Genomic DNA, 27,557 nt, shown 5'->3' with positions numbered 1-27,557 from the left:
GCAATAAAGCAAATTGATTTCTGTTTGCACTCCATTGCATCTACCAGAGCAAATTCTAAACCCAGCGGATGAAACTGACTTCTATGTGTATGCCATTATACTTATTAGAGAAAATGTCACATCTAATTGCACAGCGTTTTGTTCAGTGGAAGAAAAGAAAAAACCTTCACCTGTGTGTATTTCTGTTTTCTACTAATGCAGCACATTGGTAGCTGCTGAAACTAACAATACATCGTCGCTAAATTAAGGCATACCTGTATGTCCCAAAAAGGTATAATAAATATTTAGAAGTTAGAAAATGTACTCTTAATGAAAAAATGTTTGAATGCTACATGTTACCTGACTGCACTTTGTGTTTGCAGGCACACCCTTCACTCCTACACACACTGTGCGTACCCAGGGTCTGTTCTATGGCCTCTACTCTTCTCCTTTTACACCTCTTACCTTGGTAAACTAATCGTCATTCCGTTTTCACTACTACCTCTTTACTGCTCATATCCAAATCTACCTCTCCACTCCTGACCCCTTCTCTCCCGGCTGGTGTCACCAACTGTCTTTCTGCTATCTCTTCATGGATGTATCTTAAACTTAACAGGTCAAAAATTTAACTATTTCACTCCTCCTAAGGCTGCGCTTATAGTGCCGGCGACAGCGACGCGACGTCATGTCAAAACAAATGCATTGCCGCCATCGCATGTACTTATAGTAAGCGAAGCGCGACAGAGCGACGGCTTGGTCGCGATCACTGGAAGTCATCTCAATTTGATTTTTCCAGCAACCACAGCCTTACGTCACCGTCGTGTCGCCGTCACTATAAGTGTAGCCTTACTCTACACCTATTGTATACTAGATTATTCACATGCAATACAGTAGATGACACCACCACAATCACAATACCCCCTGGTGTGATTCTTGAATTCTCCTCCTACATCCCACACATTTGGCACCTCTGCAAATCATGTTGTTTCCACTTCCGTGGTATTACTATGTCCCTTGCTCCCGAAACTATCCCACCAATATTTGTACTTGTGCACTCATTTTCCCAACTGGACTATTGCAACATGCTTGTAGCTGGTCTTCCCATCTGCGGTTTGTCCCCTCTCCAGGCCATTCTTCTAAATGCTGCAGTCAGACTCATTTACCTCACCAACCGCTGCTCTTCACTGCACAATTACTGCATGCAAGTCATTACATTGGTTACCCATACCCTACAGAGTCTAATTCACGACACCTGTACTCACCTACAACGCTCTACTCATGATCTATCCATCTCCCTTGTTACTTCCTCTCACTCCCTCCTCCAAGACTTTTCCCATGCTTACACCCCAACTCTGGAATTCTCTACCATGCACAATCAGACTCTTCCTTACCATACATATATTTAAAAGTTCCCTAAAAATGCACGCTTTCAAGGGGACCTATCCAACACTCCCGTCATTTTCATTTAATTTCTTCCTAGAAACGCATACTCGGAGTCCTGATGTTGAGAGGGGGAGAGGGACAGAGGAGGAGAGAGACTAGCAACCTTTTTGTTTATTATAAGCTACAGTTGTGTGAAAAAGAAAATACACCCTCTTTGAATTCTATGGTTTTACATATCAGGACTTAATAACAATCATCTGTTCCTTAGCAGGTCTTAAAATTAGGTAAATACTGTACAACCTCAGATGAACAACAACACATGACATATTACACCGTGTCATGATTTATTTAACAAAAATAAAGCCAAAATGGAGAAACTATGTGTGAAAAACTAAGTACACCTTATGATTCAATAGCTTGTAGAACCACCTTTAGCAGCAATAATTTGAAGTAATCATTTTCTGTATGACTTTATCAGTCTCTCACATCGTTGTGGAGGAATTTTGGCCCACTCTTGTTTACAACGTTAGTTCAGTTCATTGAGGTTTGTGGGCATGTGTTTATGCACAGCTCTCTATAAAACTCATGGATACAGGCATTTGTCCATTCTCATGTTCTATTGACCGGGGCAGCTGAAATGGGTCTGGAACACTCTGGTATCAATTATTTAATGTACCTGATTTCCATCAAAACGCAATAATAGTTATCTTTTGAGGGGGGAGTAATACATTCTACTTGTGTGGACCATTCTCTAAAAGGATGTAAGATTTGCTCTCCCATGCCCTTTTCTTCGATATAGCAATGCTACTAGTATTCCACGCTCAATAACCCTATTGATGCCTCTCATTTCTTCACCAACCTTTACGTTTTTACACAGCTCCTTTTCCTCTCTGTCCATTTACCTCTATTGCATTTTATTTCCTCTTGCTCAGAATTCAACCATGTTTATCACTTCTTTTCCTGCACAGGTACAAATAACATGATTTACAAATACAAATGTTGTGTGTACAGTATTTATGTTTAATAGGGATATCAGACAAATCAACCTGTGCCATAATGGGCATTATTAAATGTGCATCTCTATTGTGGCTGGCTTTGCGTGGCAGGTGCCCTGGCAGCGAAAGGGTTGTGCTCCTGCTCAGCTCTCTTCTTACAAGTCCCATTTTGTTCACACCCAGTGCCCATCTCTTTGCCTCTATAGGCAATATACTGTAGCACCAGGTAAAACAAGTGCCTTTTAATAAAGGTCAGAGTTTAAAGGGCGTTCTAAAGCACAAAAGCTTAGCTAATAGCAAACATGCAGCTGTCACGAACTTTGATTCATTAATATGATGTACCCTGCATATGGATCTATAAGTATATTATTTATTGCTGTGTGGAGCTGAATGCCGCATCTCATATATATGTAAATAAAGCAGATGTCTTCTTTGGAGGAAACCATATGAGGTTTTTTTTGACCTTGGCATATGAGCAGAATGCCACTCCTTTTGCATGGCAAGCTGCAGCATTTTATTTTGTTATTTTGTAACAGATATACATGTGTGTTTGTTTGTTTGTTTATTTGTTTGTTTGTATTCTGAAGCCAGGGTCACGTTTGGTATGAATGGCTCCCGATAGCATTAACACAGTTCCCTTTTAAATCACTCCAAGTCCTGTAATATTTCCTCCACTTTATTGGGAAAAGGTAGCAAGGTACAGATACTTGTGGATGGTGTGTAGTGGTGATTGTTAGTTAGAAACCGGTAAAAAGAGATGGCCTCACCAAGGGGGATAAACAGAGAAGGGGTACTTGTTACTCACTGTCTCCAGGGTGGAAAAGGAAGTGAGGTGCAGTGTGGGTAAAGGAATAGTCTAGGGGCAGACCATGTCTGAACAAACAGGAGGGGGGGCAGACTAGCCCATTCTGGTGAGGATCTCAGAAACTGCAGTAGCAGCTCACTGATTCCATGCTCGGAGGCAAGGAATGCAACATTGTTGCAAGTTACAGAGGCACAGTATGTGTCTGCAGACTCCATGCAGCTGGGAATAAAATCTGACAGGCAGAAGCTGCAAAGGAGAGAGGGGGGTGAGTCAGAAATGTGGTTCTTGTTCCATAACAGTTTGTGTGTATATGTATATGTATATATATATATATATATATATATATATATATATATATATATATATATATATACATGTATATGTATATGTATATGTATATATATATACATATACATATACATATACATATACATATACATATACATATATATATATATATATATTAGCACACATTCCGCCACCCCTTGGGAGATGTGGGGCTACGGTGTGTGTAGGGTGCAATACCTGGTGGCTCACAGGAGGCCTGAGCCTCCGCTGCTGGGAGCTTGGGGTGTATACTGGAATGATGCTCGTTAGCGCCTCCACCTGTGTGGGATTCTATTGTGTAGAATGACCCCGTTACAGGACACATAAAGAATGCACACTGGGTAAAGCAGAACAGTTACTATACACACTAATATAGTACAGCCTTCCCACCAGGTCTCGCATGGCCGTACCTCCCAGAGTACCATGGGGCCCTTGGGCACCCAATCAACCCGGTGTCTACAATGTTAAATCCCCCAACCCAATGTGTGGTACAGCACTGCCCACTAACATATGAAGGTGAGTTGGTGCACGTGAGGAGGTGAGGTACCTGTCGGGTGTGTCCACACCCGGGCGCGCAGTGATGCTCATGGGATCGACGGATCCAGTGATGGTAACCGCGAAGCCTCCGCCTCTACGTTGGGTGGGTCCCACAGAGATGGTACCACCATTTACAATGTCTCTGTGTTGCAGGTGTCTGGTCCCAGATCACCTGAGGTCAGGATGCAGTCCTTGCTGTGTCCCTCACTTTAATGCTACATGGGCAGTGTCCCTATCTATGGGCCTGTCCCTGCAGCAACCACAAGCTGAGGGGAGTCGGGGCCTAGCTGGGGCCTAATGGGGGTCTCTGGCCTAGTGCAGGGGTCACTGACACCCTGCACACGCACACCCTACCCTGATAGCGTCGCAACTCCGACTGGCGTGGTCTGCAGCGCGCAAAATATATCCATAGCTGAGCAGGGGATTCTCTCAGCCCTTTTGGCTGTTGTGCCTCACATGATCCTGCAGCCCCAGTTGCTGCTGGGGGTTGTAGTTCTCCGTTGAGCCTTCCATGCATTAGCCGCCGCTTACACTACCTTATAATGGCCGCCGCTACTTGGGTCATACTGCGCATGCTCGATCGTCTTGTGCATGCGCGAAACGTGCACGCGCGAAACGTGCACGCACGCACCAACATGACGGTGCCCTGCAGAGAGCCGCCGGAGCCTCTGGTGATCCGATCGCAGCTCCCTACTCCCCCGCCGTGCCGCCCGCAGCTGTCCTTGCCTCCGCTGTCAGGCGTGACCGCGCCGGGAGGTAAGGGAACACAGGGCACCAGGGTGACCCTGCTATTTATATATACACAGGTGTATATGCCCCAGAATTGTACTCCTGATCACTAATGAATCGCCCTTTTAAAGGTGAGATAATAATAGCCACCGATAGAAAATATGATGTCTGCCTAGTAACTGTACTGATTTTGCTGCAGTAGAACACACCTCCTGCTATATCCAAATGAGCAGAGGAGACGAAATGCAAACGTTTGTGCTTTTTATTAAAGTTATCAAATCCTTCGGTTAATTTATATACAGCATTGGGGAAAGCTAACAATTCTCAAAATCAAACAGCAAATATTGTTTCAGATGAGGATTGCCACTAGTGGCAGGATATCCCAGCTTCAACACAGGTGGTTTCTTATAGATAATAATAATAACTTTATTTCATAGAGTGCTTTTTTTCCAATGCGATATAAAGCGCTTCACAATTACAGTATAGTACGGAGTACGCAGCACATAGGAATTTATGCAGTCCCTGCCCAGGTGATCTTATAATCTATGATTTTGGTGCCATATCAGGGGCACCATATCATATATATGATCTTATAATCATATTAGATTTTGGCACAGGGAAATGAAGCGACTTGCCGAAGGTCACAAGAATCTGACACCGGGAATTGAACCAGGTTCCCCTGCTGCAAACTCTGTATCATTGTGTACAGTCAGTGTCTTTACTCACTGAGCTACTCCTATAAAATAGGTGTTCAATAAATAAAACAATACAATCTCCATAATTTGTATTTTATTTTTCTGTTTGTTCTTAATACTATTAGTGACACGTCTCTGTGCCTCTTTGGAATATAGTTACATAGTTACATAGTAGATGAGGTTGAAAAAAGACGTAGGTCCATCAAGTTCAACCTATGCTAAATTTAGACAACTGATACTTTATCCTATATATATACTTACTTATTGATCCAGAGGAAGGCAAACAAAAAACCCCATTAAGGGGAAAAATTCATTCCTTCCTGACTCCAAGAATTGGTAAAAAAATATGCATAGTTTGATTTGCCTTTTATTCTACAGTACATTACAGAAGCTCGTCCTTTTGTTTTACATCTTTGTATAGCAAATGTGCTATTTTTTACATGTGGTGTGATTATCTCTATGATGGAAATAATGCCTGGAAACTTGCTGTACTTTTGTGCTCTTTACAGGCAGTGATGGCGAGTGACTTTGCAGTCCCGAGGTTCCGACATTTGGAGAAGCTCCTGCTTGTTCATGGACGATGGTGTTATTCTAGACTAGCCAACATGGTGTTGTATTTCTTCTATAAGAATGCGGTGAGCTTTAACATTGCAGGTCACAATATAATGTATATGCTAAAGAATTCATGTAAATGTGTGTGTGTGTGTACTGTATACAGGGGTGGACCAAAATATAAAATACCAGTAAAATACCGCTATTCCCTACCCTGCTACCCCTATTCTCCCTTCCTCCCCCCCCCCCCCTCTTTTGTCCAGCTACCCCAACCCCTTCCCTCTTTCTCACACACGCTCTCTCACACATGCTCTCTCTCGAACGCTCTCTCACTCAGACTGTTACACAGACTGTCACACATAATCACTCTCACGTGCAGTCTCTCTCACGTGCAGCCTTTCACGCGCAGTCTCTCACGTGCAGTATCTCTCTCGCACTCTCTCACGCACGCACTCTCACGCATGTGTAGCCCCCTTTCCCCGTGACTAAGGGAACTACGAGTGCTGTCATTACCTGTGGCTCACAGAAGGCCTAAGCCTCCGCCGCTGGGAGCCTGGGGTATGCTTTCATCGTTCTTGGTGCAGCGCCTGCACCTGGGAGGGATCCTAGCTCTGCAGGATAACCCCTCACAGGAACTAATGCAATACCAGTAATACACCACACATGTATAGTTTAACAGTTTACTCATACACACTAATAACAACACACTGTGATCAACCTTTCCACAATGCAAAGACCCCATACACTGTTAACATCCCGGTGAGATCCCCCAAAGTACTGAGGTGCCCTGTGTACCTAACTACCCGGTGTCCACAGCCCCAAAGTGTGTGGTGTAGCGTTACCCACTGTGTATATGGCCATTGGTGCACGTTGGGTACCATCCTGGTCTTAGACCAGACCAGCCCAACTTGAATGGTGGATCCGAAGAGCCGCAACGTGACCCCGCCGCTATGACGATTCTCTCGCCTCGAGGGAGCTCCAGCTGGAGGGTGTCCCTTAATGTCTCATGAGGTGCCCGTGGTCTGGTCCCAGACCACAGGCCGCATGCACCGTGTGGCGTCCGTCTCCGGTGCACTAACACTAGGCAGCTACTGGGGAAGCATCCCTATATATGGGCCTTCCCTGTAGCAACCACAAGCTACAGTGAGTCAGGGCCTAGCTGAAGCTACAGAAGATAAACAGATTCAACGTTGATCTTTCAGCTTCCTATTACATTGTAGTGATCACTCCACCAAATATTATAGTCAGCTACCCTCCCCAGTCACTATGTAATTCCATCTGCATTAAAATTGTCAAGTACCTACTTTTCAAAGTATAGCTTAAATAGATGGTTTTTATTATTCAATCTTGAGTGGGGAAATTACTTTTTATATATATCATGGTCAAATGAAATGTGTCGTAATTGTTTAAATTGTGACAGAAATGTACTAAACATTTTATATTGCTAATAGAAAAATACAAAATGATATGGAAGTATTGGATAGAAGTATTGGCAATTGGCCTGGTTGTTGTATAATGTAAATTTGTTGATGAAATGAATATGGAGCTCTATTCAGTCATTGAATTAAACTGGAGCTCCCCACCTCACACAGTCGTACATCTCTCACTGCATTAGTATTTTAAACTATGTATGAAAAATACTATTTTATGAATAAATGATCAATCTGCTTTGAAATTTCCACTTCAGCAGTTTTAACTTGGATTTAATAGGAAAATCCAGTTTTTATTGAACACTACTGCATACTGAAATTGACTACATTTCTACATTTCTGTATGTAGGCATTTTGTAAAAGCTAATTCCCTGAGCTGCTCAGGAAATAAAACTTTAGAATACCTGAGTGTTTTCATTTTAAGAACATAATTAATATTTTCATATGCATTCTCTCAGGATTTGTCATGCTAATGCTTGTGGCTTGATTAATAAACTTGTCTTGGAAACTAGCAGCCAAAAAAACCCAGGAAATAAATGAACAAATAAAGCAGTGAGTGCGCACTGCTACGTTTGGACTTCAGATAAAAACCTCATGCAAAATAGCAAGTATAATGAATATACAGATGTCGCAAGACTTGCTGTTTTCGGCACCCGGGGATGCCGCAGGACCGCGACCACCCGGGAGGGTTATCGCTGCAGGGGGTCTGGTCTGGAAGCGTGGACACCCCGCAGCGCGACCATGGAAGCACTACCCTTCGGAGCCCCTTTTTCAGGCGTGGCTCCGGAGACGGGAAGTCTCGCTACATCTGTGTAAATGAAGATCGCAAAACAATGGTGGCTTGTAACAACTACCACAGTGTAATTCAAGAATGTATCATTCATCTACATGTAAATGCAGAGGTTTCTACTTCAAGAAGAAAGAAACGGTGCAGTTGTCAGATGCCCAATCAATTCCAGTACATATTTGTCAGGATGCTCTAAAAGTAGTTTTACTTTGTGTTGTTTATCTACAAATAACTATATTTAGCACAGAAAAAAGGCAAAGAGCCATTTCATCCCTGCACTAATTATAGAAAACACATATATATATATCATGTTAACAAGTCCAATCTTTGGGGATTATTGTTAATGTTTAACATCAAACATGCAGTCAATTTACAACCACAGTCATTATTTTGAACAAATCATTCATCACATGCAGTAACTGATGATTTTGGATGATGTAAACTCATAACTGTAAATAGGTGCATCCGTCTTCTGCTGTATGTGTGGGATTGCATAGCAGTGGATTATCATTTCCATCAGCACCAAAAGGGTTACAACAAATAATACATTATTTTATATGTGCGCGTGTGTATGTATATGTAACAGGGTATGTCTTTCCCCTCCCTGTTATGTAAATCCTGCTAGCTGCAGACTGTAAGGGGTTACTTCTGTGGGCTTGGGACTTCCCTTCATGCTCCTCTCTGATGGACAGAAGTACGATGGTGACTCATGGCCTGTGTAAGCCTATCAGGGATAGGTCTAGACCATGAGCCCACGCCTTCTGCTTCCTGATGAGGGGCAGTGCCAAATGTACTCAGTCCTGCTCTGGAGGATTAGGAGAGCTGTTGGGCTATGAGTCTCTCCCATCGCAGGATGAGCATGCCCACCTCCAGCCCCTGGGGCTGGGGGAACATCTGATTATACCAACAGATGCCCTGTAATATCTGGGGCAAGCATCATCCAGAGGCCTGGAGCTTCTGAGACCCTGCACCGCTGTATGAAGAACATCTGCAGTGATTGCCGAATAAAGACCCTTGTTCATCATACTCCTGTCTAAGTGTCAGTCTCTGGGCAGAAGGGAAGAAGCATGCAATAGTGGGGGCTGATCTCCGAACACCCTGGAGCCCACTACTGCTGGAGGTGCTAAGCACAATGAGAAGAAGCTCAGAGAATCCACCTAATCCTGTCCTGATCTCCACTACACCTCAGATCAAACTCAGCTCTCCTGACCCTAACAGGTATTTGCACCACACACAAGGTAGCAGAAGCTATGTATCTCCCACTGGGGGGCGGGGGGGAACAGTGCTACATTTGGAGGCGCTGCTGAGATCAGTGCAGGCATTTACAGTGAGAGCAAAGCAGAAAGAAAGGTACAGAGAAGGTACACTTTCAGACAGAGTGCAAGGAAGGATGGGGGGCCAGGATCCGTTTCTGTGCTGCCCTAAGAGAAGTCTTGTGCTGAAGAGCAACTGCTATTGCTGAAGTCTAGTCACCTTGAGGACAGATATGTGTAGAGCGCCTGGAGAGGGTCTTCTGATTGCCAGGGGCTCAAAAATCTTTGGAAGGGAACTGCAGTGTCTGGTTCAAGAGGGGTGGCGTCACAATGTGCAGGATAGTGTCTGAGGAGGGGAGTTCCTGATTGTAGGTTAGGATCTCTAGAACCTCTGCTGGAGGAACTATTGCTGTACACCTAGTATCTGATACACAGGAAGTCACAGGCGCTCTGAATGAAAAATTATTGTGTGCAGCGTACTAAAGGGGATTTTGCCTAACTGGAAGGTAACTTCTGCCTCAGAATATCTGCAGAATAAGAAGAGTGGTTCTCCGCCCAGATCGGAGGGACCGCGTGCAAGGAGTGTCTTAAACATGGCGGTCACCGCGTGGTGGCATGTGCCTGAGTTCCAAAATGGCGCTCCCGCCAAGAAACAGCAAACCGCATGGATTTGCAAATGCAAAGTTGCAAAAGATCTACAAAATAGTTGCATCCTTTCGGCGCCAAATGGAGGGTACCGCCCCTTATGCTGATTGATTGGCTCATTGTGAGTCAGGTCAGCCTTGTACTAAAACAGCCCTGCCTCTGATTCCATCCAGGGTAAGAGCAATTCCCTACCAGCCTATCACAGTGTGCCTAGTGCTGGGAGGAGTTTCTGTACTGCCATCAAGTTTCATTCATGTTTGAGTGGAGCAAGAGAGGACCCTAAGCAATCTGTTCCAGACTACCTCATGGTGTCCAACTCAGCTGCTAAAGATGACTTAAAAGTCACCAACTATACGTTTCCAGGTGGCTACCTGATTGTTCGCGTGTAACCAGATTAATCTATGGTGTATCTGCCCGCATTGTCAACTGCCCAGAGGAGCTGTCAGCCTAGAGGTGTGGTGCTAGCACTGTGGCACCTTCTAGCTGAGGCCTGCTAGCCCTGTACCAGCTGTGGTATGTGTGCCTCCTAGCGAGTCACCACACCGACCGGTGCGGTCTCATTCATTTTTATGGTCACGGACGACGTGGGCCAGTGTACCCTCATCAACACGCCGGATGCCTAAGTGGTCCGGTGCCATCCAAAGTGACCGCCGCGGACTCTGCTGTGGGCCCGTGGGCCCTGCAACTACCAGTCCAAATACAAAAGAAACAGCGCAAAAAACCTCATAGTGTAGTATGTATAAAAAATTATATTAATATAACAGGTGAGTATTGCACGTACATCAGATAAAATAATTACTGGCAGTACATGTATATGGACATGTTACCAATCAACCATGGATGGGATAAGCTGGTCATCAGGTGGATTTTCTTCTCCTTTGCCTCTCCTTTGTTGCTCTCTGCATAAATCAACGCTGCCGTGGTGTATGGCGTTAGCCCAACATCGTGGTTACAGCAGCCCGGTTGAATTCGTCTGTCTCACGGCTGTTACTGCAGAGAAGCAGGCTCTCACTCCCTGGCTTTCGGCGTGTGACGTCTGTTTCCGGCGCGCGTCAATGACGTCATCCGGTGGTGCCAACAGTTTCGGCCGGTCAGGGAGGCAGCGGGAGGGAACGGAGTTGAACAAAAGATGTATACAGGATAAAATAGCACCGCGGGTAGTACTGTGAATGCGTCCTCTCATCCAACATGTTTCGTACTTTGAATGTACTTCGTCAGTTCCCTGCGCTGTTTCTTTTGTATTTGTTCTTCTAGCCTCGGTCTGTGGAGCCATTCCACGAATACAGCTGCACACCTTCACTTATAAAGTAACAGGTTTTATATATATATATAATCACCTTATTCACTGTAAGATTATCACACAATTGTTCACAATTATTAGAGCGCAGTTCACCCATTTTTTTGTAACTACCAGTCCAGCCTGCTGTGACAGTACCGACGGTCCCAGGACTGGGAGCCACGACTGCCGAGGTTCCTGCGGGTGAGTGGACTGCAGCAGGGGTGTTGGGTGCGGATCTCCAGGTGAACCAGGAGCACAGTAGCTCCATAAGAATGGTCGCCCGGGCGACTGACTCGCCCCGGCATCATGTCCTGGGGGAGGTGTCCCCATCCATGGCTGTCCCTGATGACTTCATCCGGGCGGAACCTGTGGAGAAGAGCCCACATCTTACCTGCTGTCTGGAGAGAAGTTCAAGCCCAATCGCGTCCATCCCAGATGCTGCGGAGGTTCCAGAATGTCTGATGAGCTCTGCGACTCGAGATGACGCCAGTGCTGCTCGAAAACTGCCTGCAGAAGAACCAAGGGACGTCTTCTATCTTGTGATGGGTGAGCCACCCCTTTTCTACTTTGTTCAAGATCCCGTTATGGCCTACCTGGAGGAGGCGCCGGGTGCGGCCTTGTCCGGTTTCACCGGATGTGAAGTCATCGCCGCCGGACTTGAGCCTGCCTGGTGGTCTCGCGGGACTGTCCATGGCCAATGACGTCGACAAGATGGCGTCCCAAGAATCCACGGAGCCAGCTGCACCACCGCTGAAGTTAGCAGTGGTGAGTGTGTGTCAGTTTTCCACCAAGTGCTTCCTGTTATGTGGCCAATTGTAAGGGAGAAGTTCACCGGGCCTCTGAATCCCTGCTTTTGTCACCACCCTGAGGCAAAGGAAAGCCCCGCTATACAGGGCAGTCCATGGACTCTGCTGTGCCCCAGCCATCGGCCCTAGCATCCCATGCAACCCCTGTGCAGGACATTGTGGACTTTGCCCAGACCCATTCAGCCCCTGCCACTGCCCCATCCTCGACCATTGGTTCCCAGAAAGTGAAGTATATAGACCCTACACCATTTGTGTTAACAAAGTTTCCTGATAAAAATGGGGGGAATTGGTCGTGTGGGGGTAGGAGTTCTGAGGACTTTGAGGGAGAAGTCTAGTTGTATTTAAAGACCTGGGTGTAGAGGATCTTATCAGTCCTTCAGGAGATCCTCTGGGTCTCAGTCTCAATTATCCAGTGCATCTGGGTCATCCCAGCCATCTACTCCATCCAGTGCATTTTCCACCGTATGTACCAGACCTGTTAGTTTAGGATCTGGGTCTTTATCTCAGGACCCCTTAAGTGGTGGGATCCTATGTTCTGTGGGTATGTCCCTAGTTTAAAGAGTACACGGTTCATGTTGGTTGACTGGTCCATAGTTGACCATGGGTGGAAGAAGGGCCAATTTGCTCTATAGGAGATGGCCGAGGTACTTCGCAAATGACTGGGAGAGATAAACCTTGGGGTAAGAGTACCTAAGGGCCCCTCTATATTATATCAAGAGGTGGAACTTAATGACCCTGGGTTTTGGGTATTACCTGGCCAAGGAGCTGGCCAGAAAATTGTAAGGTTAAGCAAAGCAGACAGAGCCATACGGAATAGTTACCGGTTGTCCCATGGTTTTAACTTCCATATGTTCCAGAGCCAATCATGCAAGAAATCGAAGACAAACGGCATGATTGGTTGAGGGTAACCGTCAACGAGTATCTACAGTCCAAGACCAGTTATAAAGAACAACTAACTGAATCTAAGATCTGTGAGGTGATGAGGGAATGGCTTACTGGGACATTATCTGTAAAGATTGGGTGGAGGTTCACCATGATACTGGTGGACCCAGAAAATACTATATCTTGGTCAAGGACTTCGAGGGACCGGCTATAAAGAAGCTTGATCCCAAATATTACAAGTAGTGCCCCATACTCTCCAAGTTGGAAGAGTTAATAAGGTATCCATCGCTGTCACCAGTGGGTGATTTGGGTTTCTGCTTGTATTATGGTTATGTGTACCATTGATGTGTCATCTGTATTATCTTTCAGGTTCTCGACTGACCGTGCAATAAATTTGGTTCCAGTGGGGACCATGGAATTTCACCCAGGGGAGAGTGTAACAGGGTATGTCTTTTCTGCCTGTCTTTCCCCTCCCTGTTATGTAAGTCCTGATAGCTCCTGGCTGTAAGGGGTTTATTCTGTGGGCTTCATGCTCCTCTCTGATGGACAGAAGTAAGGTGGTGACTCATGGCCTGTGTAAGCTTATCAGGGATAGGTATAGAGCATGAGCCCATCCCTTCTTCCTGATGAGGGGCAGTGACAAATTTACTCAGTCCTGCTCTGGAGGAGGAAGGGAGCAGTGGGAATATGAGTCTCTCCCATTGCGGGATGAGCATGCCCACCTCCAGCCCCTGGGGCTGGGGGAACATCTGATTATACCAACGGATGCCCTGTAATATCTGGGGCATGCATCATCCAGAGGCCTGGAGCCTCTGAGACCCTGCACTGCTGTATGGAGAACATCTGCAGTGATTGCCGAATAAAGACCCTTGTTCATCATACTCCTGTCTAAGTGTCAGTCCCTGGGCAGAAGGGAAGAAGCATGCAATAGTGGGGGCTGATCGCCAAACACCCTGGAGCCCACTACTGCTGGACGCGCTAAACACCCTGAGAAGAAGCTCAGAGAATTAACCTAATCCTTTCCTGATCTTCACTACACCGCAGATCAAACCCAGCTCTCCTGACCCTCACAGGTACTCGCACCACACACAAGGTAGCAGAAGCTGGGCGGGAGGGAAACAGTGATATATATATATATATACATATACATATTTTCTTTCTAGATAAATTATGTTCTTTATAGATTTCTCCTTGTTAGATAAATGGTAGATGTTGGTGCATCATGTACTTGCTACTACAGAATGTATATAATAATTTTTTTTTTCTCCTTTAAATTCTAGATGTTCGTGGCTCTTCTTTTTTGGTACCAGTTCTACTGTGGCTTCTCTGGCTCAGCAATGATTGACCAGTGGTATCTGATCTTCTTTAATTTATTATTCTCTTCCATGCCACAACTTGTAACTGGCATCCTCGACAAAGATTTACCCACTGAGATGTTGCTTGCGGTGCCGGAACTCTATAAAAGTGGACAGAACATGGAGGTGAATCAGCAGTATTTCTTTGTACTTGTTCTATATATAAATATTAGGTTTTCACAGTTGTTCTAACATTTGTAAGTGATGATACCGACATTAAAATGTTTTGATGTATTGTTCAGTGGCGTGTAAATGTATCTTTTGAAATCTCATGAGTACTCCAAAACCATTGTGACTACAGAAGCTGGTACTCATAGTGCCTACGGATTTTCAAAAGTATGAGCTTTGGAGAATTTAAACATAAATCTCTATTTTGTGAATAATTGCCATATGCCAGTACAAAGCAGGTATAAACATTCACATGAAGAATGAGTTAACGTGATACTTCTACAATAAGCTTTTTCTGTGATGCTGTGATCTCTTTTATAGTCATTTTTAAAGACTTAAAAGTGCGGCGAATTAGATAGGGATATAATATGTTTTTCCGTAACAACTGTAAGAGAAAATATTAAATACTTTGATATAAATGTTGCCTGCAAAGGTCTTGTCCTGTTGTGAGGACATGCATTTACAGTATATTGATATTCGCTGCAGAAAATGTAAGGCAGCTTTCCATCGACTTGGGATGGATAAGTGGATTGACAGACGGATAGGCAATGTGATGCTAATTCCCTCCATTCCTACATTTATACAGAAGTAGTATGGCCTACAATAAGGCCAGAGCTGCATGTAACACAGAAGCACAATTATGCTGCATCTGTAAAGCAGTGCCCATCGACTATACAGCGTCTTATACAGAGAGCAGTTGTTGGTTGTTTTGTTTCCATTGAAACTTATTGTGTTTTCTTTCTTCTTTTTTTTCTTCATAGGAATACAAGCCACATATGTTTTGGCGTAACATGATTGATGCTTTCTACCAAAGCCTAATGTGCTTTTTCATACCGTATTTTGTAAGTTGCTTCATATCGTGATAATTCGGACCTCAGATAACTTAGGATACCTGGCAGCAATTCAAACAATTTTGTTTATTTTTTTATTTTTATTTTTTAGACTTTCTATGATTCCGACATTGATTTATTCACTTGGGGGACTCCAATTGTCACGTGTGCTCTTTTCACCATCATGCTGCACTTGGGAATTGAAACCAAAACATGGGTAAGAGAAAAGAAAACTATAATATTAACAGGGAAAGGTATCTCAAAGCATGTGTGAATACATATATTTGTTGGTGAGTGAATGGAGAATACCTATTCGGGTTGTCACTATTTTTTTGTGATATATTATGGGATGTATTTTCCGGGCACTTAAGATGTTGTCATTGGTGCCTGTGTTGAGCCACCAAGCTAGCTGACCTGTCAGTCACCACGCGAGATTGGGCATGCAGTGACCCTTGCTGCGGTGACTGGCAGGTTAAGTCACCATATGCAGGTAGGAGTGCAGGAGGAGGAAGAGAAGGGAGATCGCAGGCAGAGGCACGCAAGGGCTGGCTGTGGGCAGAAAGGAGAGTGCCAGGACTCTGCCCACTTCTGCTCTCAATTAGGTCAGTGTGGTGGGGTTTCAGTGGGCTGCTGTGTGTAAGTATGCTGTGTCTGTGAGTGTATCAGTGTGTGTGTGCACACTGACACACACATACACACATACACACTGACATACAGAGCTGGTGTCCGAGGGGGGAGAACTCTTAGGACCCAAAGTTCAGTGGGGTGGTGGAGAACTGAACAGCCGCTCACCGCACAACCCCCAACCCCACCGCACCCCCTGCCGCTCAACAAAACCTTGACAACTTTGGCTCCTAGCTGGCTTCTAAGTTATAACATTTTTGGCCACCCCAGTTTCAGATATATTATTATTACCCACCTATGTTTCATGGTGCACTCACAGAAATGTGCAGCACCCAAAAATGTCATGTCAACAGACGCAAATGTAACCAACAGTACAAAAGTCCCTGATAAACTGTTACTATTCCAAAAGTAATCCTTGCATCTATTTCACTCGGCACTTTAGCATGACTTATATTTCATCTTATTTATTTGGCTGGTTAGAATACAAGGAGCATGTTATTTCTTTCTTTGTCTTTTTTCTTCATTTTGAAACAAACTCTGATGCTGAAGCCCTCGGTTCAATTTTGCTTTGCTGATCCTTGCACCATCCTATCCAGAAATAGTATTTACAGTTTTCTATTGTATTTGGAAGGTCTAACAATTGGACTCGGCTCCTTGTGACCTTGGGCAAGTCACTTTATCTCCCTGTGCCTCAGTCACCAAAAACATAGATTGTAAGCTCCACAGGTCAGAGACCTGTGTCTGCAAAATGTCTCTGTAAAGTGCTACGTAAAACAAGCAGCGCTATACAAGAACATGCTATTATTATTTATTATTTTTATTATTAATTACAGAATACGGAAAGTTCAAAGGTGGTACTGTATATTGGCAGAGTTTAAGTTTCATTAACAGTGTGTAGGAAATTTATAAACAAAAAAATATATATATTCTTGTTTTGTTTCAGACGTGGATCAATGTGTCCTCTATTGTGTTCAGCATTCTCCTGTTTTTTTCTGTGGCTTTGATTTACAATTCATCTTGTCCAACATGCAACCCTCCTTCAAACCCATATTGGACCATGCAGAAGCTAATGGCCGACCCTTTATTTTATTTTATTTGCATTGTTTCACCTGTTGCTGCATTATTACCCAGGTATTTCAGCCTATACTTTTTGTTGCACCCTGCTTGTGTTACACCCCATTTTATGTTGCTTTCTGTAATGTATTTCACATAGCCACCTGATTCTGTTTGTTTAAAATGTGAATGTTTCATTTTAATTAAGTTTGAAATCACCACGTACTATTTTAGATGCTCATAACGTCTATGAAATGAAGCTGCATTTTAATATTCTTCTTCTCCCGCACAAATAGTTGACTTGATTAAGTATTTTGGCGGACGGAGTTGTCACTGCCTGTGTGCACCACGTCTCCTGGTGTATTTCATTTTCTTTAAAATAATTGAAATAGTGTTTTTGGTGTTGTGAACAAGGGGAAATAAAAGTGGGATGACATAACAATTACATTTTTTTTAAAGTTCCTTTTGACTTGCATATCACAAACACCTTTTTATGCAGCCTTGGGTTCAGATTGTGTTTTGTTTAAAAAAAAAAGTAATATTAAATGATAGATTTGTTTTTAGTACTATTCTCTGAAAGGATTAAAAGATGCATTGCATGTTCAGACGTAAGCTAGGTTAGTATCTAAAAATGTATAGGAGACTAGAATTGTGTTCCATCCCATTTTGCAGTCGATAATGTAATAAATACTATTTGGACAGATAACATACACTTTTTCCAGGCACACCATCTTTAATTAGGGTACAATGATGTAGGAACTAAGATGGTACCCTCAATGGTGGTCCGTCATGTACTACTGTTGGCGAAAGTAGTGGAGAAGGCTGGATCATACAATGGAATGGCGTGTCCATTAAACTACCATGTACTGTATCAGTTTCTGCAATAAAATTAATGTGTTGGAATACACAATCCATATTTAATGCTATGTTAAACAATTTCCATAAAATTTGTATTGCATTGCACATTTTTGCACTTAGAAATAAATTCAGTAATATTAGAATGCAATTAACAGGAACATGTTTGATGCAGAAATAGAATAAATCATGCAATCTTTACAACATTTGTAGCCTGTGAAAGGCCTCCCTTACATCAAACTCCGTTTACGTATTTCTAATAGAAATTAGTACAGTATCTTGAAATAATTCATATGTGAGTGATAACATAAATCACATCCAATAAAGGATATTAGGTACATAGTACATAAATACATTGAGCAGTTAGTTTCTGCACATTATTAGTTAGATAGGTTTATACAAGATTACTGCAACAAAAAATAATTCAGATTAGGAACTGTACAGTATGCAAAATGATTAATCGAAGATTAAACGGACCGTGGAGTTGCGGTCCAAAAATGTGGAATCTTAGATCAACATCCTGGTTATTTATTCACAACTGAAAATGTGTTTTGGAACTTGGGCAGTATACTGGGCAATATACTAATTATTGCTATGGTCTGTCTATTGTAGTACATCTGCGCTGATATTTCTGATTGTGTTGACACAGTTGTTTTTGTTTTATCCACATGTAGGTTGTTGTACAAGTCTGTCCAGGGGACATTATTCCCATCACAAATACAGATTGGGCGCCAATTCCTAAAAGCCCACCCCGAGAGTTTTACTCAGGTTCTGAACAGGTTGAATTTGAACATAGCATCGGCACCTGAGAAGCAAATCAGTACTACAGTTTCAAATATTAGTGACATCCATTCAATCAGAAACCAAAGAGAAACATATATGGAACCAGAACAAAATGACCAAACTGTGTGCGCACCAAGTGAAACGGGAAATCCAACAACTGACCCAAGTCTTTGTTCCTATCCAGATACTTCTATTTATATGCAACAAGAAAAACATTCAATGGCAAGTACCCAGCTTTATTATGAAGGCTCCCCTGTCGTATCAGATTCCCTGTCGGTGGATGGCATGCTCCAGTGGCCCTCAAAGTTTGACCAAACGGATGTCAGTTTAATAAATTGGATAACATCTACTCCTTTGTTTAAGGAGTATGGTAGACCAATGCAACCCTCAAGCAGTGTTCAAAATGAATCGAAAGAGATTACTTTTTTGCCGCCTGCCACGTATATGCCAAAAGACCTGGACGATATTACTGGATGCAATACAAACTTCCACCCAGAAAGAGTAAAAAGGACCTTGTTGAACGGGGAAACGCAAGAAACAACCTTTTTATGAAATTCATGAAGAACATCACTATTTATATATTTTGCACAGAGAGTTCTAGTTAATTTACTTTGTTTCCAGGTCTGAAACAGGAAATTAGCGGTACAAAAGATTGTTTTGTGTGTGTGTGTGTTTTATATGTAAGTACAAAAGAAATGAAATCAGAGCTTTAAAAAAGACATATATATGAAAAGTTAAGTGATATTTTTATACGTTTTTCATCTCAGTTTTGTGGGAGGGGGAGGCTATTAAATTGAAAATAATGTTTAAAAAGTACTACATAACTGGCTTTACCAAACTTTTACAGATTACAGACGAAAGAAAATATATATTTCTATAACGCTAATCTGTGCCAATCTTCTGGCAGAAATCTACCAGTCGATGACACTGATTATATATGCCAAAAACAGTGAGAAGCTATACTGTACCTAAAAATGTTATATAATGTATATCAAAAAAGTGATTTATTTTCAGACATTGTAGGGTCTAAGCATCAAGGCAATTTTAAAGCAAAACGGGGGCATTTTACAATATAATTGTATGACAGCATTTTGTTCCAATTTTACCCCAGCTTTCTCCATGAGGAGTGTCAGTAGGTGAAGTTGGGGACTAGTAACATGGGGCACCGATTACGATGAGATTAATCTCTGCTTGCGCCTCTTTGCACCGGTCTTTTTGACTATTATATGCCCCATAAAATCCTCCATATCTAAAGTAGTGTAAAGGCTAAAATTCTGCATCAGAGGGAAGAAACTCTTCTTACATTTGCCGCAGCTGTGCTCCAGAAAATGTAGCCATGCGTCTATATGCACTTTTCTTCCTCTACGTTGATACTAGGGTTTCTGGAGATAGATCTTTAGATGTCTGTCTGCTGAGGTGTACACATATAAAGGAGGTAGGCAACACTACAATGCAGCTTGGTTTATCTTCTACTAAAAGTACCATTCCAACTTGGCAAGATATAATAGAGCTACAGTAAAAGTGAATGCAGTCTTCCCTTCTATGTATAATAACATTTGTTTATTCATTTTATATGCATGTAATAGTCTTGCAGATATGGCTCCAAAGAGCACCGTAGCAATCTGTGTTACTTCATCAGGAGTGCATACGTAAGTGGGAAAATTATGCTGCTCAAGTAATAGTGTTAGATATGGAGTTCTGAGATGATCGGCTATGGCTGCCACTTTATTGGGCCCTGAAATAATGTTTGACATCAATATTTCTGTGGGGGAAAAAAAACTACTGTTGGACTTGGCAATGACATATACTGTATGTGATCTTAGGAAAAAGGGAAAAAGTGTAAACATTTGTTTTTGTGAAAGATATTGTGGACAGGGTAGTACAAATATGCCATCAACCTAATTTTGGGAGATCCAGATACCCGGACTGAAACTACATGGCAATATATGTTCTCAAAGGGATTGAGTACACTTTTATTTTTAATTAAAATCTAAAGGAAAACTACAGCCATGATAAACAGTTAACCGGATTGTACAACTATATATATATTTTTTTATATATATATATTATAATTACACAAAAAGCAAACACCGCAATCAACACTATGAACTACACCAGCCTGACTGACATAACTTGAAAGCATATTTTATTTGCAAAGAAAAAACAGAACAATCTGACTTTACTATCTAGATTTTATAGCCCACTAATTTTCTATACATGCTTGATACTCTGCTGAAAGTACTGATGGCAATCAACAATTGTAGTCTGCGTACAAATAGTTGCGGGGCTATATACTTGCATGATACACTGCAGAAGATGCACAGAAGGGTCTCGGAACTAACCTCACAGATAAGTCAAAAAACACCTCACAGTTGCACTTTGAAATGCAATGATTTTAAAGGAAAAATGTAATTCAGTCCCTGCTTACTGAATGTTCATTTTGAAGGACTTGAGTTGCATTCACTATGCATTTGTTGTGTAGGAGTTTGTTGCCATAGAGAGAGTTTTTGTAAAAGTCTTATTAGCCGCAGCTTCCTTGTGTTTGCCGTGTAACAACCCACAGGGCATAGCCACAAGTCATCCTCGCTGATGTGAGCAAGGTGAACTTGCTGTCTGTAACAATTCCATTATCTGCTCCTTGTTTATTCATATGCAAGAGTGTCCTAGCTGTATAACCTAACAGCACCAAACCTTTACTGAGTGTATGTGAAGCAGCCAGGAATTATGACTACTTCATATAATCACCTGCCTTACAGTATAACAAAACGTATGCCTGCAGTACATTACATTGTGCTACAGTATGGACAGATAACTACCACAAACTATAAATGGCCATATCTGCCATGCAGCAGAGTCATAGCAGTCGAATTTGATCCCTGCATAGTGAAATAATTTGTGTTGTCCTTTAGCCCATAAATAAATGAAATTGCAAACATTCCAAGTACCAGGAGGTACTTGAACATTATTTCATAAGAAACTAAAAAAAAGTCACATAGTTGCTAAGGAACCTTGTTACATTTCCAATTTCCTTAGGAAGTGTTTGCAAAGTTACAGAAAGTTGCACAGCCCTTTAAATCCTGGAGTAAAACAGGTGCTGCAGGATTGTGCTAGTAAATCATTTTAGTGTTTTTATACATTCCAAGAGCAATGAGTGTTACAGTTGTCCAAAGATATGTGCAAATCATTCATTCTGGAGCTTAAGCCCTTTCCTGATTAATGATTAAATGGTAAATTCTCCAGAAAAACTACATTGAGATGTACTCAGTCATAGTGCAAAACTTACCTTTCTTAGGTGAAACAGTCCGTAAAACAAAGTCTTAAGGTTGACCGGGACTTAGCCCGAAAAGTCCTAGAACTCAAATCGGCATGAAGTTCCTGACACCACCGCTGTCTCTCATCCGGAGATGCCAAAATCATTTGACCGGAAGATAATACCAAACGTCCTGGCACTCATTTCGGCTTGCACTTCCAGCCGCGACTGCAACGTTCTCTTCTCAGAACTTGGCCCCGAAAAGTGGGACTTATTTCTTGCCTTGAAATTTCTGAAGCCGGCTCGCTGCTATTTCTCCGAGAGCATCTTTTGGTGATTTCGAATTTGCCGCTACTGACTTGGCGCTTAGAATCTCACGAACTGATTGGCTTCTGGGTTTCTTATAGTATTTCAACTTCATTCACAAAATACTCCAGCCAATCCAAGAGTGGGAGAAATCCTTACCAGCCAATCAGAGTGTTTCCAGTCTATCTATGCCTGGCAAGCACGGATTCGGATTCTGACAATGGTATGCGCCAACATGGCACCTCTGCCACTTGTCAGTCAGAAGCCAGCCACTGAGTTAGGCTTCTCACAGTCTGGCTTGGGGCAAATGGTGGTCCGGGACAACATTCATCCCAGGACGTGGGTACTTGGCAACACCTTGGCAACCTCTGAGGCTTTCATGTCCGGGACCCGAGCAGACGTGGTGGCACCAGCTCATATACTGTGCGTAAGCATTTCCCCTTACACACAATGTTCCTAAAAATATTTTCATATTTTCTTCTAATCAGTGATGCGCAAACTGGAGGGGCTCGGGCAGTTGCAGTGATCCCACGCTTCTCCCCAAGGGCATTTAAATGAAATGCGGGGGATCGTGTGAGGCCTCTGCAACAGTAACACTTACCGGGATTCAGAAGCGTCTCCATGGCAACGGGTCATGTGACGTGACGTCACCGGCGTCAAATGACGCTCTGGGTCACGTGACGTCACGTGACCCTGGAGCATCATTTGATGCAGCTGGCAGCTAGGAGAGGGGTCGCAAGACCGGGGGAGGCCAGACGGGGCGCAGCTTGAAAAATGTGCGCTCCCTGGTTCTAAGTCCTTTAGTTACAGGGATTGACTGAAAAGACACGCACGTTCAGTTTCAGCAGCCCTAGCCCTTCCTATAACCCCTTGAGAAAGGGCTCTAAGGAGCCTGAAACGCGTAGGGTTGTTATGTATTAGTTTTTTGTTTGTCCCAATTTTCTATTTTATGTAGTCTTATTAAACTTTTTTTAGCCCTCCACTTGGTGAGCTGATGGTGCATTTTTTTGGACATTAGCGATTCTTTATTTCCAATCCCTATCCACATACATACATAAATTAGTCCCAGTTGAGCCTACCATATCAGTATTCGAAAATGTGTATGTCAATCTTAGGTACATCATTTTAACGGGCCTTTAAAAAAAGTGTGCCCGGAATATATGTTAAATATTTAGCAATTTAATGATGTTGCTGTTCAGTCCCATTTGTTTTTCTTTTGAGTTACATTGTTGTAAACGTTGTTTTACAATTTGCATTGTATTGCAAGCACAGAACGGTAGTACAGTAAAATAGCAAGTACATTAATTGATGGCCACACTTAATGGAACTTTAGCAAGTGTACCTGTCACCTGTCACTCTGCTGGTAGTGATAAATCCCAGGGAAGGCTTTCTACAGTACAAGTTGTTGCATAAGGTGTGAGGTAAAAAATCTAGCATCTTGTTATGAACAATTAAGTCGCAAATGCCCTTCTAGGCATAAAATTGGTTCCCCGTAAATCTAATTTGAAATTGCGCATGTGTGCAGCTATGTATCAACCTGAAATGTTGACCAACTGTGTAAAAAAAAAAGGATCTTCTTTTTTTGGCGCACAGCAGAGGACTGCGCTAGGCATACATATGTAAATTGTATGTACTAAAAGAGAAAGAATGTTTCTGTGCACTCATCAAAAAGGAGAGTGCATCTCAAAATCATCCCCCAAGTTCAACTTTGTGCAACCATAAAAAGCATGTTAGCGTAGAATTAAGTTGCAATATATCAACAGAAACTGTATTTGTCGCAGCACAGATGTTTCAATATATAGGTTAACAAACTGTTAATATGACTGTAATTAATAATATGACGTTCATAATTTTGATTTACAAAACACTCGTTATAAATTTAAAATTCTGTTTTCATTTAAATTGCATCAAGCAGGTATTCAACATGACGCAATGTGTCAAGCTATTTCAAAAGACCTGTGCATCATATATGAAGACTTTATACATATGACGCTCAGGTTATGAATGTTTGCAGTATGTTTAAAGCAAAAATCTTGATACACAATAAAAATGTAAATATAATTTTAGCACAACACGTAGGCCTTGTAGTAGTGTTTCAAACCATCGTTTGTACAAAAGAGATATATAGGACCAAACTTGTTTTTTTTGTGTTTCAGTCATAAAGTTTTAGTTCATATTTGTTCTGTGTAGTTTAGTGTTCTCAAATTTTAGGTTAAAATAAAATACTCAATGTTGCACCTTTTAATACCATGGCATTTCAGAAGAAATATTAATGGTAATGCATTCTTTTCAAAGTTTTTTTTCTATACATTTGATTTAGTATCAAATAATAGTTTTGTGCGGTAATATAAATCTCTTTAATACCCACCTGGGTGACATCTAATATTTCTCTAGCGCAAGCATTGTTCCAATGTTGCTTTTAGTTTATTCCCATTTAAAGTAATGCGATATTTCATCTACAAATTCTGTCACATTTTATTTCCCATCCCCTTTGAAAAAGTGGGCTAAAACCATGACAAAGTTCTTCCTCCATTATACAGTATAAAAAGCTAGCACAACACCAGTACTGTATAACTGCATCTAGAATTACAGTACATACAAAAATATGTTCCCTTTTGTTTAGTGGAAGTGTAAACCTGCTTAATAAAATGTCACAATATAGAGTCGCAGTAAGCCATCTTCTAACAATGCTACAAAAAGGTAATGGCCATATTAGACCTGGAGAGGTGTAGGTTCGTTCCTTTTATTGGACCAACATAATGTTTCTTCATAGATATAGCAGCTTTCAAGAATTCATAGGTTTCTCCCAAATGGACCTCCATTTTGATTTGAGGTACAAGAGAAACCCCACCTTAAATCCAAATATAGTTTCCTTCACCACTGCACACATGCCAAACTGTTTGTGCACAAAAAGGAATTAGTTCTTGATTAGAACCAAAACTTTAAACATGCACTGGTAATTTAGCGTTTGATTTATACAAATCAATCTCTCTCTGTGTGCATACAGTATAGACATGACATATATATATATATATATAATATATATATATATATATAATGCTGCATTGCAAGGCAACTTGAGGTTTATTTCTAAAATACCTCTAGAAGCCTGTTTGCAAGAATTTGTCAATATCTTTTTCATAACATATTTTGTTTTCTAGCTGACTTAATATATATAAATGTACCGATCCCATTTTGCCTGATAAATGTAAAGAATGGTAGTTAATATAGTATGATCATTAACTAGAATTTGTTTTCAAGTTCTCCATATTATGGTTTAATGGCATTTATACCTTTATTAGTTCAAATTTGTTTGTTGTGTACTGCACATAGAAACGGTATGTGCAACAAAATGCTGCATTCAAATTTGTGATAAATTCTTTGTAATTGAAAACATTTATAAGACGTTCATCATCCTCCCACTTCTTTGGCTTATCTTATTACGCAAATGTTCCAAGCTTTAACCAATGTGTAAGTAAACGGGCTGTGAAACGCTCTGCTTTGAAGATTCCTCTCTGGCAGCTAGTTGTGGGAAACCAGCTGATCATACAGTAATATAATAATATAAAGAGGCTAACAAAAGTTTTGTTGCATAAACTGCATGCATGCGGCATCTCACTTGCTGGCCTTGGGTAACCCTACTGTTGGCTCTGCTTTGGTTTGCCACTCAACATTTCTACAAGATCACAGTGGATGAGAACAGAGAAGAGAGCCGTTGTATTTCACCTACCATTGGTTCAAGCTCGGATCCGTCAGATAATTACACCAGTTGGAGGACTGATGATGCATTTACCAAATGTAATATATATATATATATATATATATATATATATATATATACATATACATATATATACATATACATATATATAAATATATATATATATATATATATATATATATATATATATATACATTTAATTGTTTGACATATTTGACCTGAGAGCCACATTTTGTACATGTGCACTAGAGATTCTTAATTTTTTCTTGCCCCCTTTTGGTCCCATTAGGTGCTATTTCTGACTAAGGTAAAACCCTGAGCTGTACCGCTACTGACTCCATTCATATAGTGTTTAATTTTTCATTAATTAAGTAGAAATGTACTCATTTACTCTGCACTATGTTTTGCATTGAAATGTATGGAAGCATTTATAGACTGTCTAAGATGCACATTCTGTTGACTTTTCTGTTCTAAGAAAAGATTTCTTAGATGTTATCACTGGGCTAATACAAGGCTTTGCCCGAGATTGCACCAACAAGTGCAAATTGCTCCTTCTAAACACATTTGTAAAAGTTGAAAAATAAATATGTGCAGTGTCCACATTAGATTCACACCAGATTTGAAAACAAAAATGGGGGAGGGGAGTGGAGGAGAGAGATTTTAAAATGTAACAACGTAAAGAACCATTGCTTCCTCAAACAAGAGAAATGCAAAAAAGCAAAATGTAACCTGCAAAATAAAAAAAAATCCTTCCAAATTCATTTGATATCACATAATGTATATTCAATGCTTCCTATCCGGTTTAGATGATTTCCTGGTACAAACATAAATCAAAATGTAAACTGTCTGTTATGCCAGGGAGCCAATGAAACAAGAATATTATAATGCTTGGTATTCCACTTTTTTTATTGGATGCAACAGTTGGTGCTAAGTACTGAGACATTCCCAGTTAATTTATTTGGAACGGATGGGGATTAGAAGATGGGGAATAAAAACAAATTGAGGGGATTTCTGCTTTAAACATATTATCATATTATCAAGCATATTGCAAGACAAATTGATACAATATAAAAATATATATACGGCACACAGATTTATAGAATATATTTTATTTACACAGATATCTGATAACCAAATATTTTATTCTACCTGGTGTAGGTTTTCATTTCATTGCTTAACTGTAATGTAGCGTTGAATACTGCTTTATTAAAGTAATGTCTTGTAGAAAAAACTCAGCGAGTATACCCGGAAGTATAGAGATACATGAATGTCTTATTTATGTGCCTTATTTTATAAATAAAGTTATTTTCATTGTACTATGTGATTCAAATGTTTATTTATAACATGCGACACTTTTTTTTAAAAATGTGCTTCTTTCAAAATAAATGTTCTTTTGATCTATTCAATACAACAAATAGCTTGTTGTAATACGGAGCACTTTTTTTTCTGGTTAGGAAAAAGGGTGAGCCACCTTAAAATGACATCCTACACTTACCTTATTAAACTGTATGAACTAAGAAAACAAATA

The 27,557-nt window shown here is 41.4% G+C and overlaps 1 protein-coding gene across 2 annotated transcripts in view; it reads left to right on the top strand.

Annotated features, from left to right (window-relative positions):
* Window positions 1-27,346, top strand: part of ATP10A (ATPase phospholipid transporting 10A (putative)) — a 214,056-nt gene extending 186,710 nt beyond the window's left edge. The window contains exons 16-21 of one of the 2 annotated variants that reach the window (XM_075590558.1): window positions 5,960-6,085; window positions 14,365-14,565; window positions 15,369-15,449; window positions 15,550-15,654; window positions 17,005-17,192; window positions 18,644-27,346. In XM_075590558.1, coding sequence (XP_075446673.1) covers window positions 5,960-6,085; window positions 14,365-14,565; window positions 15,369-15,449; window positions 15,550-15,654; window positions 17,005-17,192; window positions 18,644-19,304 — 1,362 coding nt within the window. In that variant the 3' untranslated portion in view covers window positions 19,305-27,346. The remainder of the gene's footprint in view (window positions 1-5,959; window positions 6,086-14,364; window positions 14,566-15,368; window positions 15,450-15,549; window positions 15,655-17,004; window positions 17,193-18,643) is intronic. The other variant, XM_075590559.1, reaches the window with a different exon arrangement.
* Window positions 27,347-27,557: the final 211 nt, after the last annotated feature.

The sequence above is a fragment of the Ascaphus truei genome, chromosome 3 (genome assembly GCF_040206685.1).
Source record: "Ascaphus truei isolate aAscTru1 chromosome 3, aAscTru1.hap1, whole genome shotgun sequence".
Classification (NCBI taxonomy): domain Eukaryota; kingdom Metazoa; phylum Chordata; class Amphibia; order Anura; family Ascaphidae; genus Ascaphus; species Ascaphus truei.
Note: the sequence above shows the minus strand (reverse complement) of the source record. Positions and strands in the feature narration are given on the sequence as shown.